Genomic DNA, 12,997 nt, shown 5'->3' on the forward strand with positions numbered 1-12,997 from the left:
CATCCGTCTCCAGCCCTGTTGGATGGGAGATACCACCTGACCATCCACCACCTCCAGGAGCCCTGGGCACCCACAAGTGACAGCTGAATCGCACCTTCTTTCACTAACACATCACCTATGAGATCATCGCCTTGAGCCCACAGAGAGCCCCAGAAAAGCATCGGGTTCTCTCAGGGTGGAAGTCTTCAAGCACATTTTTGACTCCAGCTTTGGAAGGAGAGCCCAGCCTGAAAGCATTGCACAGAGGAAATCCTCTTTTATTAGAGCTAAGCCAGCTCTGACCCTGTGACAGACATTCACAGATTCCTCTGTGTCAAACAGGCTGGTTTTGGGCTGCTGGAGAAATGGGATGAATTCAAACAATGTCCACTGCACAAAAGCTGTCTGAGACAAACTGGAAATTGCTTGTGAGGAGAGATGGGCACCTTATTTCTGCTGAACTAGAATCATTTGGATCAGTTTGTTCAGGGCACCTTTGAGCTCCTTGTTCCTCATGCTGTAGAGGAGGGGGTTCACTGCTGGAGGCACTACCGAGTACAGAACGGCCAGCACCAGATCCAGACCTGGAGAGGAGATGGAGGGGGGCTTCAGGTAGGCAAACACTGCAGTACTGATGAAGAGGGAGACCACGGCCAAGTGAGGGAGGCACATGGAGAAGGCTTTGTGCCGGCCCTGCTCAGAGGGCATCCTCAGCACAGCTCTGAAGATCTGCACATAGGACAGCACAATGAAAACGAAACACCCAAAGAATAAACAGGCACTAACCACAATAACCCCGACTTCCCTGAGGTAGGATTGTGAGCAGGAGAGCTTGAGGACATGAGGAATCTCACAGAAGAACTGGTCCACAGTGTTGCCTTGGCAGAGAGGAATGGAAAATGTGTTTGCAGCATGCAGGAGAGCATGGAGAAAACCACTGGCCCAAGCAGCTGCTGCCATCTTGACGCAAGCTCTGGTGCACATGAGGGTCCCGTAGTGCAGGGGTCTGAAGATGGCAATGTAGCGGTCTTAGGCCATGACAGTGAGGAGAGAACACTCAGCTGACATGAATAAGGCAAACAAAAACATCTGGGCAGCACATCCTGCATAGGAAATGGCCCTGGTGTCCCTCAGGGAGTTGGCCATGGATTTGGGGACAGTGGTGGAGATGGAGGCCAGGTCGAGGAGGGCGAGGTGGAGGAGGAAGAAGTACATGGGGGTGTGGAGGCGGTGGTCGCAGGCTACGGCTGTGATGATGAGTCCGTTGGCCAGGAGGGCAGCCAGGTAGATGCCCAGGAAGAGCGAGAAGTGCAAGAGCTGCAGCTCCCGTGTGTCTGCAAATGCCAGGAGAAGGAACTCGTTGGGAGAGCTGCTGTTGGACATTTGCTCTGCCTTGCTTCAGGACACTGTCCAAGGAGGAACAGGCATTGACAAGTTAGCACAGGCTTCTCTGAGCCAAACCCATTGCCCTCCTCAGAGCAACCCCCACATTGCCTCTCTCCTTTACCTTGTTCAGCTCCCTTCCCTCACCTCTGCTTTGGGCTGAGTGTGCGGTGCAGAGCAGGGGCCTCTGCCCATGGGCTACAGAGGAGTCAGCCCTGGGCACCCTGAGCTGAGTGGTGGGGATGTGGTCTGGGAAGCAAGGGGAATATTCTGTTTTGCTCATTGGGAGAGATGAATACAGCGCTCATGCCAGCTGTGTCTGGAAGAGAAGGTCCCTGCGGGGGACGCATCTCTCCCAACCTTGCCCTCTTGATCGGAGCTGCCCATATCTGAACCAGTCGCACCAGCTCCCACTCCAGCATGGGAGAGAAACAGTGCAGTGAAGGCAGGGGCTGACCCAACCCTTCCTCAACCTCTCTGCCCCACTGACATGGACCCTGCCCTCACATCAGTCCACCCTCTGCACTCTTTCTTCAGGCACTGTCAGGGGAGTGGGAAGTTCCTGCCTCCGCTGCAGCTGAACCCCCTCCTTAACCCCACCGAGCGTGAGAGCAAGAACCAGAGCAGCACAAAGAGGTGAGGAAACTGTGAGGACTACTGTGACGCTCCGACCACAAGGAAAGCAAGGAGCAAGACACAGACGGGCTCTCAGGAAAGCCTTCAGCTCACCCAGCTGTGCTCACCACCTCCCAGACAGCAACCAGAGCAGGACAGTCACTCTCAGCCCCTTTGTCCCGCAGTGAGAAACAAAGCTCCGCTGGAGGTCGGGCTGCTGAGGAGGGGGCTCATGCCCTGCACCCCCTGGCCTGGAGGGCAGAGGCTCTGCTGGGTGGGAGAGGAGACACAGAGGGGCTTCCTTTAGAGGAACATGTCTGCACAGAAGAGGTTAATGGGGAGGTCTCCACATTCCCCCTCCCACAGCATTCACGTTTCCAGCTTCCTCTCTTTCGCTGATCAGATCTTCCCTGCTCAGAGCTTTTCCTCCTGGGAAATGGGAGCTGCTTCTCTATCCCTCGTCTTCTCCCTGTCAGCACTCACAGACCCCATGCAGAGTGGGGAAAGAGTTTTCGGAGGTTCCTCGCAGACCTCTTGATCTCTCTCTGTCAAGTCTAGGAACGTCAGTCTGTTGTCCAAACCTGGCAGCTCCTTTTCCAACCCTCCCACCTGCAGAAAGCAGGAATCGGAAAGCAGAGACTCAGGAAAGCTCCTGATCTTCAAGGCAACCCCTGCCATGAGTGACCCATCAAAGGTCCCTTGGAAATACCGTGGGGGTGAGCTGGAGCTGAGAGCAGCCCTGACCCACACAGCACCCCCTCGATAGCAGAATGAACCTGCTCTGAAGGGGGTCGCTCCTTCCACCCAGACCTTCTCCCCACAGCGCTGTGGGGAGCTCCCCGGGCAGGCTGAGGGCTGACCCACGCAGGCAGCAGAGTCACTGCCCCGGGCACACAGCACCCTGGGGCGCAGGGCTCTGCTCTGAATTACAGCCCTGCGCAGACCTGGGGGCACTCCCTGGCTTCACAGCCCTGCACCAGCCCTGCAAGCAGGTAGCCCTCATGCCCTGTCCCTCTGACCATGTGGCAGCGCATCCCTGCTCTCAAAGCACCTCCTGCTCCAAACAGCAGAAGCTGGGAGAGCCACCCGGACAGATGCTCTCAGCTGTGGAAGGTGCCAGCTGCAGAAGAGCCCTCCGGGAACCACAGCAGCGGTGCCCTGCAGCCAGAGACTTACTGTGTTAGGGGCTGTGAAGGTTCCTCCCTGCAGTGAGCTCTCAGCCGTCCTCCCGCTCCCAACTGCCTTTAACTTCTGAGTCGCTCATCTCCTCCTGGCCCCTGCAGGCAGTGCCCTGAGTCTTGCTGCTCCATTCAAAGGAGCTGCACCTGGACAGAGCTGTCTCTCTGCAGCGCCTGCCAGGTTGCCCTGGGCTCCGGCAGTCCCAGGAGCCAGGCCCAGCTCAGGAGCAGAGGCCCAGCTGAAGACGTGACTTTCTCTGTCCCCTGTGCGCCCTCGAGATGGTTCCAGGGCTCCAGGGCTCACAGTTCCTGAAAGGCAGCAGACTGATTCCCTCCTGACTGATTCCTCATGCTGTGATCTTCTCAGAGGCACCGCAAGGCAGGGGGAGCCATCTGCACACACACAGTAACAGCTGACACAAGAGACCTTCAGTCTAGGGGACCTTTAGAAACTTGGGGAACAGGAACCTCATGAAGTTTTACATGGAGAAGGGGCAAGTCCTGCCCCTGGGGAAGGGTAAATCCCATGCATCAGGGCAGGTTGGGACCTTACCGGCTGTGGTGTGACCCTGAGGAGCAGGGTGTTGGCACTGTGAGAAATGCCATATGAGCCAGTGGGGCACACTCATTGTGAAGAAGGCCAGATGACCACGGGCTGCGTTAGGAGAAGCGTGGCCACCCACACAAGGGGAGCCATTATCCCCCTCAACACAGCAGACCTCCTGCAGGCAGGTGGGCTTGGAAGAGACTGTGAGGTTACTGGTAAAGGAGCCGCTGGTAGGCCAAAAGTCTAACCGGAGGGGACATTGTGGTGAGAGCCATTGTTTCTCAGAAGCTCCTTGGATGGTAGGAGGCACATGGCCGTAAAGGTGAAAGTGATGTCCCTTCTGTCTCTGCAGGTGATGGGCCAGCAGCAAGCACATTGCTGGGAAAGTGGCTGTGAGGTCACGTCTGTGCAAGCATCTGGTAGACCATTAGGAGGCCCATGGATTGGATGTGGCAGCAGCTCATTTGCTTGGATGCTCATGGTGAGGTCACTGCTGCCTGAGTACCCAATAGGCTACCCACAGGCACAGGGCTAGAGTGCTGATTTGGTGGTGTCTCCTGTCTTTGCAGGTAATAGGCCAGCAACAGGCACAAGGCTTGGATGTTGGTTGTGAAGCCCCCTCTGCCTTAGGACCTGACTGGATAACAGCAGGCACATAGCTGGTCACGTGCATGAGAGAAGCTGGAGGGCCAGCAGTAGGCCCCTTGGCTTGGTGGATGATTGTGAGGTCTACCAGGACCCCCAGGCCCTTCTCTGCCAAGCTGCTTTCCAGCCAGTCAGCACCCAGCGTGATGGTGAGCGTACTGAATTCTGACAGAGTGAGAGTCCCACAATCTCCAAGGCCAGTTGGAGGCCCATGGCTGTGAAGGTGACTGCGAGGTCACTTCTGTCTCTGCCAGTGATGGGCAAGGAGCAGGCACATGGGTGGGACCTCACAATCAACAGTGCAGGTGTGTCCCCTTTGCCTGCCTCTCCCCGGCCTCCCACTCGTATCTCATCTTGGCTGCGATGAGTGGTGGTGTGATGTGCTTCTTGTCCTCAGAATGGCTCCTTCCACATGCTGGCCAGTGAGGTTCCTGCACAAGAAGTGACCTCACTATGAACGTCACAGCGGTGTGTGATGGTGCACTCCTCCCTGCCCCCGATGTGCTCTTCCTCCCCTAGCCTGACCTCTTCGTAAACAGCACATAGGACTATGAGTCCATCCTCTTTACCTCATAAATAGGGGGCTACGCAGAGCCCATTGAGCTCTCCCGCATGGTGACAGGCTGCATGGCAGAATCTCCCCTTGAGCGGGGATGCCTCTCAAGGTTACCCCTGGAGGTCAAGACATTCCTTACCCGCGTCACATCCTCGGTAAGTGACACTGAAAGCATGCTAAAGCTTTGTAACTTTCTCAAGTTACCTCTCTGCTGGATTGTGCACATAATCGTTAGACATAAACTGTTGACCACGTCTGGGAGTAAGTTTGGATCCATTAGGTCCATTCTGAACCTCGTGACTCGGCGGGAGGGTCTACTAGACACTTTTGTGTGACCCTGTCCTCCACATAGTAAATAACCATGTGAACCGTACCATTTGACCCCTGTTAAGTCACTGTCTTATTTACGCTTTTACTCTGTTAAATCACTGTCTTGCCTCCACACATGTGGTGGGACAACTCATATGGCAGGATGGAAATGGGCTCCTGGGGAAGGCAGGCTGGGACAGCGAGGAGGTGGAGGTGTGCCCTGTGCAAAGGGGTGGCCAGAGTGCACAGAGCTTTGCCCTAGAGATGGTGATGAGCCAGTCCAAAGCACGGCACAAATGGACTGTAAAGCAGGTGGAAAATGGGCTGTACCATTGGGCCAAAATGCTGTGATCAGTGGCACACAGCATCCCTCAGGGATCAGCAGGTAGGGCAGCACTGTTTAAGGTTTTTGTTAACATCCTGGACCATAGGATGGAGCACACTCTCCGTGTGTTTGTGGACTAGGTGCAACTGGGGCAAGCCTCTGACCAAGCTTGTGTAATTCCCTTGGAGTGAGTGGGGGACGGGACAACATGACGTCCAGAGGTCTCGTCCACACTAAGTGCTGTGATTCACTGAATCTTTCCCTGAAGAGCTCTGGAAAGACAGAACAGTGAGAGGAAGCAGAAAGGACAGGGAGGCAGAAGAAGGCAGAGGAAATAGGTCCCTCTGAATAAAGTAGTTGCTCAGAACAAAGCTTCTGCATTCAGAGGGTTGGTAGAAAAGGTATTGGGCTGAATAACTGGTCACAAATATCTATACTCCACTAGAAGAAGGAAATACTGCACTGCATGCACTTGGTGCTGCTAATAAGAAAGACAAGATTCATCAGAACTGATAAAACATACTTGACCTTCTGGAAATGGCTGTGTGTTCTTTTCAGTTTTGGCATAGAGTTGTTTTTTGGATAGGTTTCAAGTTACAGCTAAACATTTTGATTCAGACCTTTATTCGTTTGCCCACATATAGAGGCTGTTGCTGCCTGAGATGCCCTGGGGTCACTGAGTTCCCATGACTAGAAAGGGAAGGGCAGACACCTGGGTTAGGCAGAGACATCTGCCCTGGAGGGGTCAGGCATGGGGTGAGATCGGTCTCAGCCCTGTTGTCACCTCAGATGGGGTCGCACTTCATTGACGGTGCAGGGAAGGAGAAGGGAGTGTGGCTAGACTCATTGGGACATCTGTAAGACGTCACTATGACACAGGTATATTGAGATTTGTGCCAATCTGGCCATTTAAAAATACAGTTTGCCCCTTACTCTTTATCATTCAGGTGCTTCTCCACTCCCTAGTCGCTGCTCTGAGCTTCAGGGAGTCGGAAGCTTGCCTTCGTCTTTCAGCAGTCTCATTGTCTCTTCAACCAACTCCTTCACTCTGTTTCTGTCTAGCCTTCCCTATCTGTTTGTCAAGAACATGTCAAGGAAGGTTATTCCTTCCAGCCTCATGGACCGCCCTGGAGGCAACTTGCCCTTGACATACACTTGAGGATTGGATGTTATTTCTTAGGACACTGCATCATGTTTCTTTGTGTTGGATCAGAATTGAGACACATGCTTCTGTGTCTGTTTGCAGTTGATTTTCTAAGGAAAGCAGGTGGGAATTGGTGCCCAGGAGCTGTAACATTCAGCTACAGGCTTGAGTGGGAAAAGGCTAGATGTTAAGCCGAGTGAGGGAAGTCCCCAGGGGCCGAGGAGAGAAATGTGAGGGCTGGGGAGGTGGGGAGGAAGGTTGTCCATACACGTCTCCTATCAGAAATACTGCTTTTCCTAGATGTGCAGGCTTCATCAAGGGACCCTGTGGGTCAGTGTGAATTGGAGGAGGTGGGTATCACTTCTTCTGAAACCTGAAGACTGAAGAAAGTTTGAAAAGCAGACATCTCTCAGGTGCTCCTTGAAATCTTCCTCTTTTCAATACCCTCCTGAACACTTGCCAATTAGCCAAAGTAGAATAGAACTGAAGAAAAGGATGGAAAGAGGCATGGATTGTTAAGGGTTTCTGCATTTTAATGACCCCTCGAGGGTATTTGGTGCTGAGCCCATGAACCTTGGATGCTGAGAGGAGGCTGAAGAAACCTCTCCAGAAGTTGAAGGGAGAAGAAAATCCCAAGTTTCTTGGAGTGTTAACGAGTCCCACTGAGGGCCATTACTGAGAAAGCCTCCCCAGGGGGCTGATTAGAGCACAAAGCTGGAGGCCCTGATTGCAGGCAGGCTAAAGGCAATGTGCAGGTGCCTCTGTGATGCCAAGTCAGCCTTGATGTGTGTTATCAAGCAGATCAGCCAGGCCCTGACCCCCAGCCCCTGCACAGGGTGATCCTTTCCATCACACATTGCTCTTGTGGGCAGTGTGCGGGTGGGCATATGCAACGCCCAGTGCAGGACCATGATGTGGCACCTCCTGGGCTCCCAAGGGACTAGGAGGCAGCAAGGCCACAGTGCTTTAAGGAAAAGGTGTCTTCTTGTGGGCCTTGGTGGCAGAGATACCAGCCACAGCCAAGAGGCCAAAGACCTAGCTCTGCTGGGAGCTTTCAGCCTTGGCAGTGTCCTCAGCCATCTCTACCACAGGCCATCCTACACTGCCCCCATGCCTGCTGCTGTTTCCCTGCAGCCTGTAGACTCCCAGCCTCCTTCCGCACCTTGCTCTCACCCCAGCATCTCCCTGCCTCTACTGATGTCTTCCTGTCCTCACTTGCTTTTCCTGGAAACACAAAGGCAGGGGCTGATCACAAGAGTCCCTCTGTGTGGCCTGTAGCACCACAGCACTACCCTTCAAGTGACATTTTCTTTTCCTAATGTCACATCTAAAGCCCTCAAGCTGCTGTGTGTGGCTTTTTCTCTTTCTCATGCTGTTTCCCACTACCAAGAAAAGCTCTGTCATCTCTTCAAGCTGTCACAGTCTACTACTCTACTGCCCTTCACCTCCATTTCAGCAGGATAAAGAAGCCCAGGTCCCTCTACCTCTCCTCATGGGCGGGGTTATTTCCATCTAGGTGCAGGACTTGACACGACAGGTCTCTTGTAAATCTTCATGAGGTATCTGTTTTTCCGAATCACCTTTGTTTCTCAAGATCCTTTTGGACTGAAGCACCTCTGTGTCAAAAAAACAAACCAAAAAAACCCCAACAAAACAACCCAAAAAAGCCCCAATGGGTTAAGGTTAAGCAGGGGAGGGCCAATTGTATGGAAAGAGATCAGGACGGTAAGTGAGACGAACTTAAAAGAGGGGAAAGAAAAAGAAAAAAAAAGGGAAACTGAAAGTGAAGGAAAAGATTGATGAGGACTGTTCTGGGGATCCCTGCCAAGAAGTCCTGCATCTGAATACCTCTGAGTGGAGGAGGACAAGAAAGCTGGCCTACCTCCACTCTCACAGGGAACCTGCGTGCTTCCCTGACATCAGCAAGAGAAGATCGAGAGTGGGAAGAATCGTGGACACCTTCCGGGTGGAAGGGAGCTCAGGAGGTCTCTAGTGCAATCTCCTTGCTCCCAGGAAGGTCAGCGCTGAGGGTGAGAGCAGGTTGCTCTGGGCTTCCTCCAGTCTGGGGTTGGAAGCCTCCAAGGGAAGAGACTGCCCAGCCTCTCTGGGCAACCACTTCCAATGCTTGACCATCCGTGTAGTGGAAAAGCTTTTCCTTGTCTCCTGCACAAATGTCTCTTCTTTCCACATAGGCCCATTGTCTCTTGTCCTCCCACCATGCACCCTGGTGAAGAGCCTGCTTCCATCTTCTTGAGGACCTCCTTGTAGCCATTGGAAGGCTGCCTATGAGATCCCTCCAAAGCCATCTCTTCTCCAAGTGGAACAAGCCCCATTTCCTCACAGCTCCAGCTCCCCGACTCTTGTGAGGGCCCTCAGCTGAATTCGCTCCCAGTTATCAACCTCTTTCTTTTTCTGGGGACCCAGCACGAGATACAGTGTTCTATCTGGGGTCTAATGCATACTGACTAGCAGGTGATCATTTCCCTCGACCTCCTCGCTATGCTCCTGGTCCTACAGCCCCCAATACTTCTGGCCTTCTTTGCTGCCAGGGAATGCTGCTGCCTCATCTTTGGCCTCTTTTCCACTAGGGCCCTCAGGTCCTTTTCCACACAGCTGCTCCCCAAGCACCCAGGCCTCAGCCTGTAAAACCAGCCTGTAACTGCAGGGGCAAGAGCTGGCATTTGTCCTGGCTGAATTTCTGGAGGTTCCTGACAGCCCATGCCTCCTGCCTGTCTAGGGCCCTCTGAATGGCAGCCCTCCAGCAAAGGACTGGGCCCCCCCACCTCCCACCTGGGTCATTTTCAAGTATGAGGAGTGTTGCCTCCTCTGTGTCACTAATCAAGAAGATAAACAGGACAAGTTCCTGGAGACATCAGTGGTGCTCCCCTTCTCCCTGGCCTCCAGGAAGAGCACGACACATTCACCACTGCCCTCTGAGCCTGATCAGCCAAGCAGCTTTTTAGACATCCAGTTGTTTACTCTTCTGGACTGTAACGTTCTAACATGCATGCAAGACTATTGTGGGAGACAGTGTCAAACACCTGGCTAAAGTCTAGGTGAAAGACCTTGTGGCCTTTCTTGAAGACAGAGGTAACATTTGCCTTTCTCCAGTCAATGGGACTTCACCCCATCTCCACAACCTTTCCAAGATGATAGTGAGTGGCCTTGCTGCGACAGCAGTCAGCTCTCACAGCCTCCTCATGTGCAACCCATCCAACCTCATTGGCGTGTATAGTTTGAGTTCTCCCAAGTCATCCCCCACTAGCCTCATCCACTGTTGGTGGTTTTTGTCCTCTGGAGTCTGGAGCCAAGGCACAACAGCGTGGGAGACCTTGCTTGGGAAAACTGAAGCTAACAAGGGGTGGAGTTCCTCCCACCTCTCTGCATCTGCTGCTACAAGGTTCCCTGCCCCATGTAGCAGTGAGCCCACCTTTTCCTTTTGAGTCTTTGATTCTTACTGAGGTGGTAGCAGCTCTTCTTCAGGCCCTTGACATCCCCTGCAAGTGCCAATCCTAGGGGAGCCTTGGCTTCCCTAACACCCTGCCTGTGATGCTGGACAATGGGGATGCAAAGGGATGCTGGCTCCCTTGCAGCCTCTCCCTCCTTCTGCTTCTGGGATGCTGCCTGACTGCCCTGGAGCTAAGGTGTGAGGTCTCTGTTTAGCCACGCTGGTCCTCTGAGGTATCTACTAGTTTTCTTTAGTATCATGATGGATCATTTTTGTGCTTGGCAGTTGCTGTCCTCAAAGACCTGTTGGCTTTCCTGAGCTCCTGGGCCTTTCCAAGCTGCTTCCCATGGGTTCCCTGACCACTCCCCAGAAAAGGTCGAAGTCTGCTCTTCTGAACGCCAGGGCCTGTGCCCTCTGACTATCCTTCCTCATTCCCCTCAGCATCTGGGACTCCCTTGATTCTCACCCCCTTGAGGGGTGAGAGGGACTTTGGGAGGGACTTTCCCAAAAGGCTGTGGAGGGATTCAGTAGTCTGGGCACAGGCAGAAAACATGAGATGCCCTGAGGTGTTTGGCCAGCAAGCACTCCAAAGGGGCATGGCTTTCCTGCAGGGGCCATGGAGTACCTGCTAGAAGCATGCAGTTGTGCTGCACACCCCAGGCATCTGACATGGCCCTGCCAGCCTGTTTCTGTGTCACTGCCTCAAGTGTCTGCATGGAATTACATCAGCTGTTTTGCAATGCGGGGATCTTCATATGTCTCAGCTTCCTCCTGAGTAGAGCTCTAGTTGTCCTAGGCATCTAGTGTCATTTCTGATGGCCAAAGAAATTCCCCACCAGACAGCCACCTCATGCTCTAGAAGGATGCAGGGGCCCCAGTTGCTCCATCAGAGCAAGCAGACCCTGGCACAAGCCTTGGACCACCTCTGTCTCTTCCAGTGTCCCCAGGTGTTTGTGTGTGAGCAACTGACTCCCACTCTCCATCTCCAGGGATTATAACACTAGCTTAGAGAAGGAGCTGACATGCAGACATCTCTGTTGTGTACACCAGCTTGGGCAAGGGGAATCCCACCTTCTGCATGTTTGTGGAGTTGACGGGAGGCATCTGAATCCCACTCCAGCGCATGGTCTTCTAAACAGACATGAGAAACCTAGATTGACTCATCTGAATCAATGTCTGAACAATGGGTGAATGAACTCCCTTCTTGTCCCCTTCTAGGTGTCCTGCCTAGTTAAGACACGGGAATATGGGTTTCCTAGGTAGGATGTTTCCACCTCTCATGGATAACCATCCTCTGATGAGACAAATGACAGTGGTGTAACTGGTCTCCCTGTATTGTTCAGGGAGAGAGCAAAGGTGATTATTTAGGTGTTCATCAGTGAACATTTCCCAGGAGGAGGGAGCCTGAGGGACAGAGAATTTCTGCCTTCGGCTGGGCCTCTGCTCCTGAGTGGGGCCAGGCTCTTGGGATGGAGAGATCGCATGGTAACCTGGCAGCAGTGCCCATGTGCCCAGCTGTGTGCAGGAGCAGCTCCTCTGCCAAGAGCAGCAGGGCTCCGGGCACTGCCTGCTGCTGCTGAGAGGAGCTGCGAGAAGGCAGAGAGAAGTGAAGGGCAGTGTGGAGTGGGAGGACAGCTGACAGTTCACTGTGGGAGACATCTTCCCAGCCCTGAACACGGTAAGTCTCTGGCTGAAGGACAACACTGCAGAGGTTCCCAGAGGGGTCTTCTAAACCCTTTCCATCCCACTACTGATGGGTTTTTTAAGTACCATCCTCCCAGCTTCTCCATTGTGCAGGGGAAGAGGAGATGCTTTAGAGCAGGAATCCCTGGCACCCCATCACAGGGACAGGGCATGCTGCTACCTTCTGCCAAGGAAGGCTGCAGCGCTGTGAAGACGGGACATGCACACAGGTCTGCATGGTGGTTCAGAGCAGTGTCCCTGCCCTGCAGAGGAAGGTGAAAAAAGAGGGCTATTTGAAAGGCAAAGAGCTTTCCTCCCAGGGCTTTCCATTTCCTAATTTGAGCAGGGAGAAAAAAAGAAAGGGTTTTCTGGTTTGGCAAGGGCCTGGGACTCACAAACCTTCACCCTCAGAGATCAGGAGGTCTGTGAGAAAGCTCAGCTTCACCTCAGCCTCAACCTACAACAGAACCAGCATCACCTTTATGGGCTTCCTCAGGGTTTATGTGACCTGTTCCTTAGGACCTGCAAGCACAGAGATGCCCCTGCCCATGCCTCAGTCCCGGAGGATTTCTGTAGGGTAGAACTGAGCACACAGCAGGTAGGTTGAGGTTTGTGATCACTGAGAGGGAAAAGATGTAGGGACAGAGACAGCTCGCAGCAGAGGCAACTTCAGTCAGCCGAGATGTTCAGGGAATGAGAAGGAAATGCTGGCAGAATCATGATGGGAGGATGGATTTGGGCAAGTCATGGTCAGTCTTTCTGATGTAGATATCTTCCTCTGAGCAAGCTCCCCATGTCTCCTCTCCCACCCAGCAGAGCCTCTGCCCTGACAGCCAAGGGGAACAGGGCATGAGCTGCCTCCTCTGCAGCCAGACCTCCAGCAGAGGAGAGGGGCATCTCTCCTGCCATGGGGTCATTTTGTGCTCCCTGACAAAGGGGCTGGGAGTACCTGCCCTGCAATGTCGCTGTCTGTGAGGCAGCATGGCCAGGTGGGCAAGGTGAAGGCTTTTGTGAGTGCTCGTCTGTCTCTCTCTCCTTGCCTCCCTCGGCAGCAGGATCATGGTGTGGCCCCTTGTTTCCCCTCCTCTCCATGCTGCTCCTCTTCTTGCTCTCAGGCTGTCCTGGGGTTGGGGGGTTTCAGGTGCACTTCAGACAGCGATGCTGCAAGTTGTGCAACAGAGGGGT

At 53.6% G+C, this 12,997-nt stretch overlaps 1 protein-coding gene across 1 annotated transcript; it reads right to left on the reverse strand.

The window, feature by feature from the left end:
- Positions 1-426: 426 nt before the first annotated feature.
- LOC138062717 (olfactory receptor 14J1-like) lies at positions 427-5,189 on the reverse strand. The gene is made up of 3 exons (XM_068921723.1): positions 5,043-5,189; positions 2,465-2,586; positions 427-985 (listed from the first exon to the last, which is right to left on the reverse strand). Exons 1-3 carry the CDS (start codon positions 5,187-5,189, stop codon positions 427-429), a joined length of 828 nt encoding a protein of 275 aa, XP_068777824.1.
- Positions 5,190-12,997: the final 7,808 nt, after the last annotated feature.

The sequence above is a fragment of the Struthio camelus genome, chromosome 29 (genome assembly GCF_040807025.1).
Source record: "Struthio camelus isolate bStrCam1 chromosome 29, bStrCam1.hap1, whole genome shotgun sequence".
Lineage (NCBI taxonomy): Eukaryota > Metazoa > Chordata > Aves > Struthioniformes > Struthionidae > Struthio > Struthio camelus.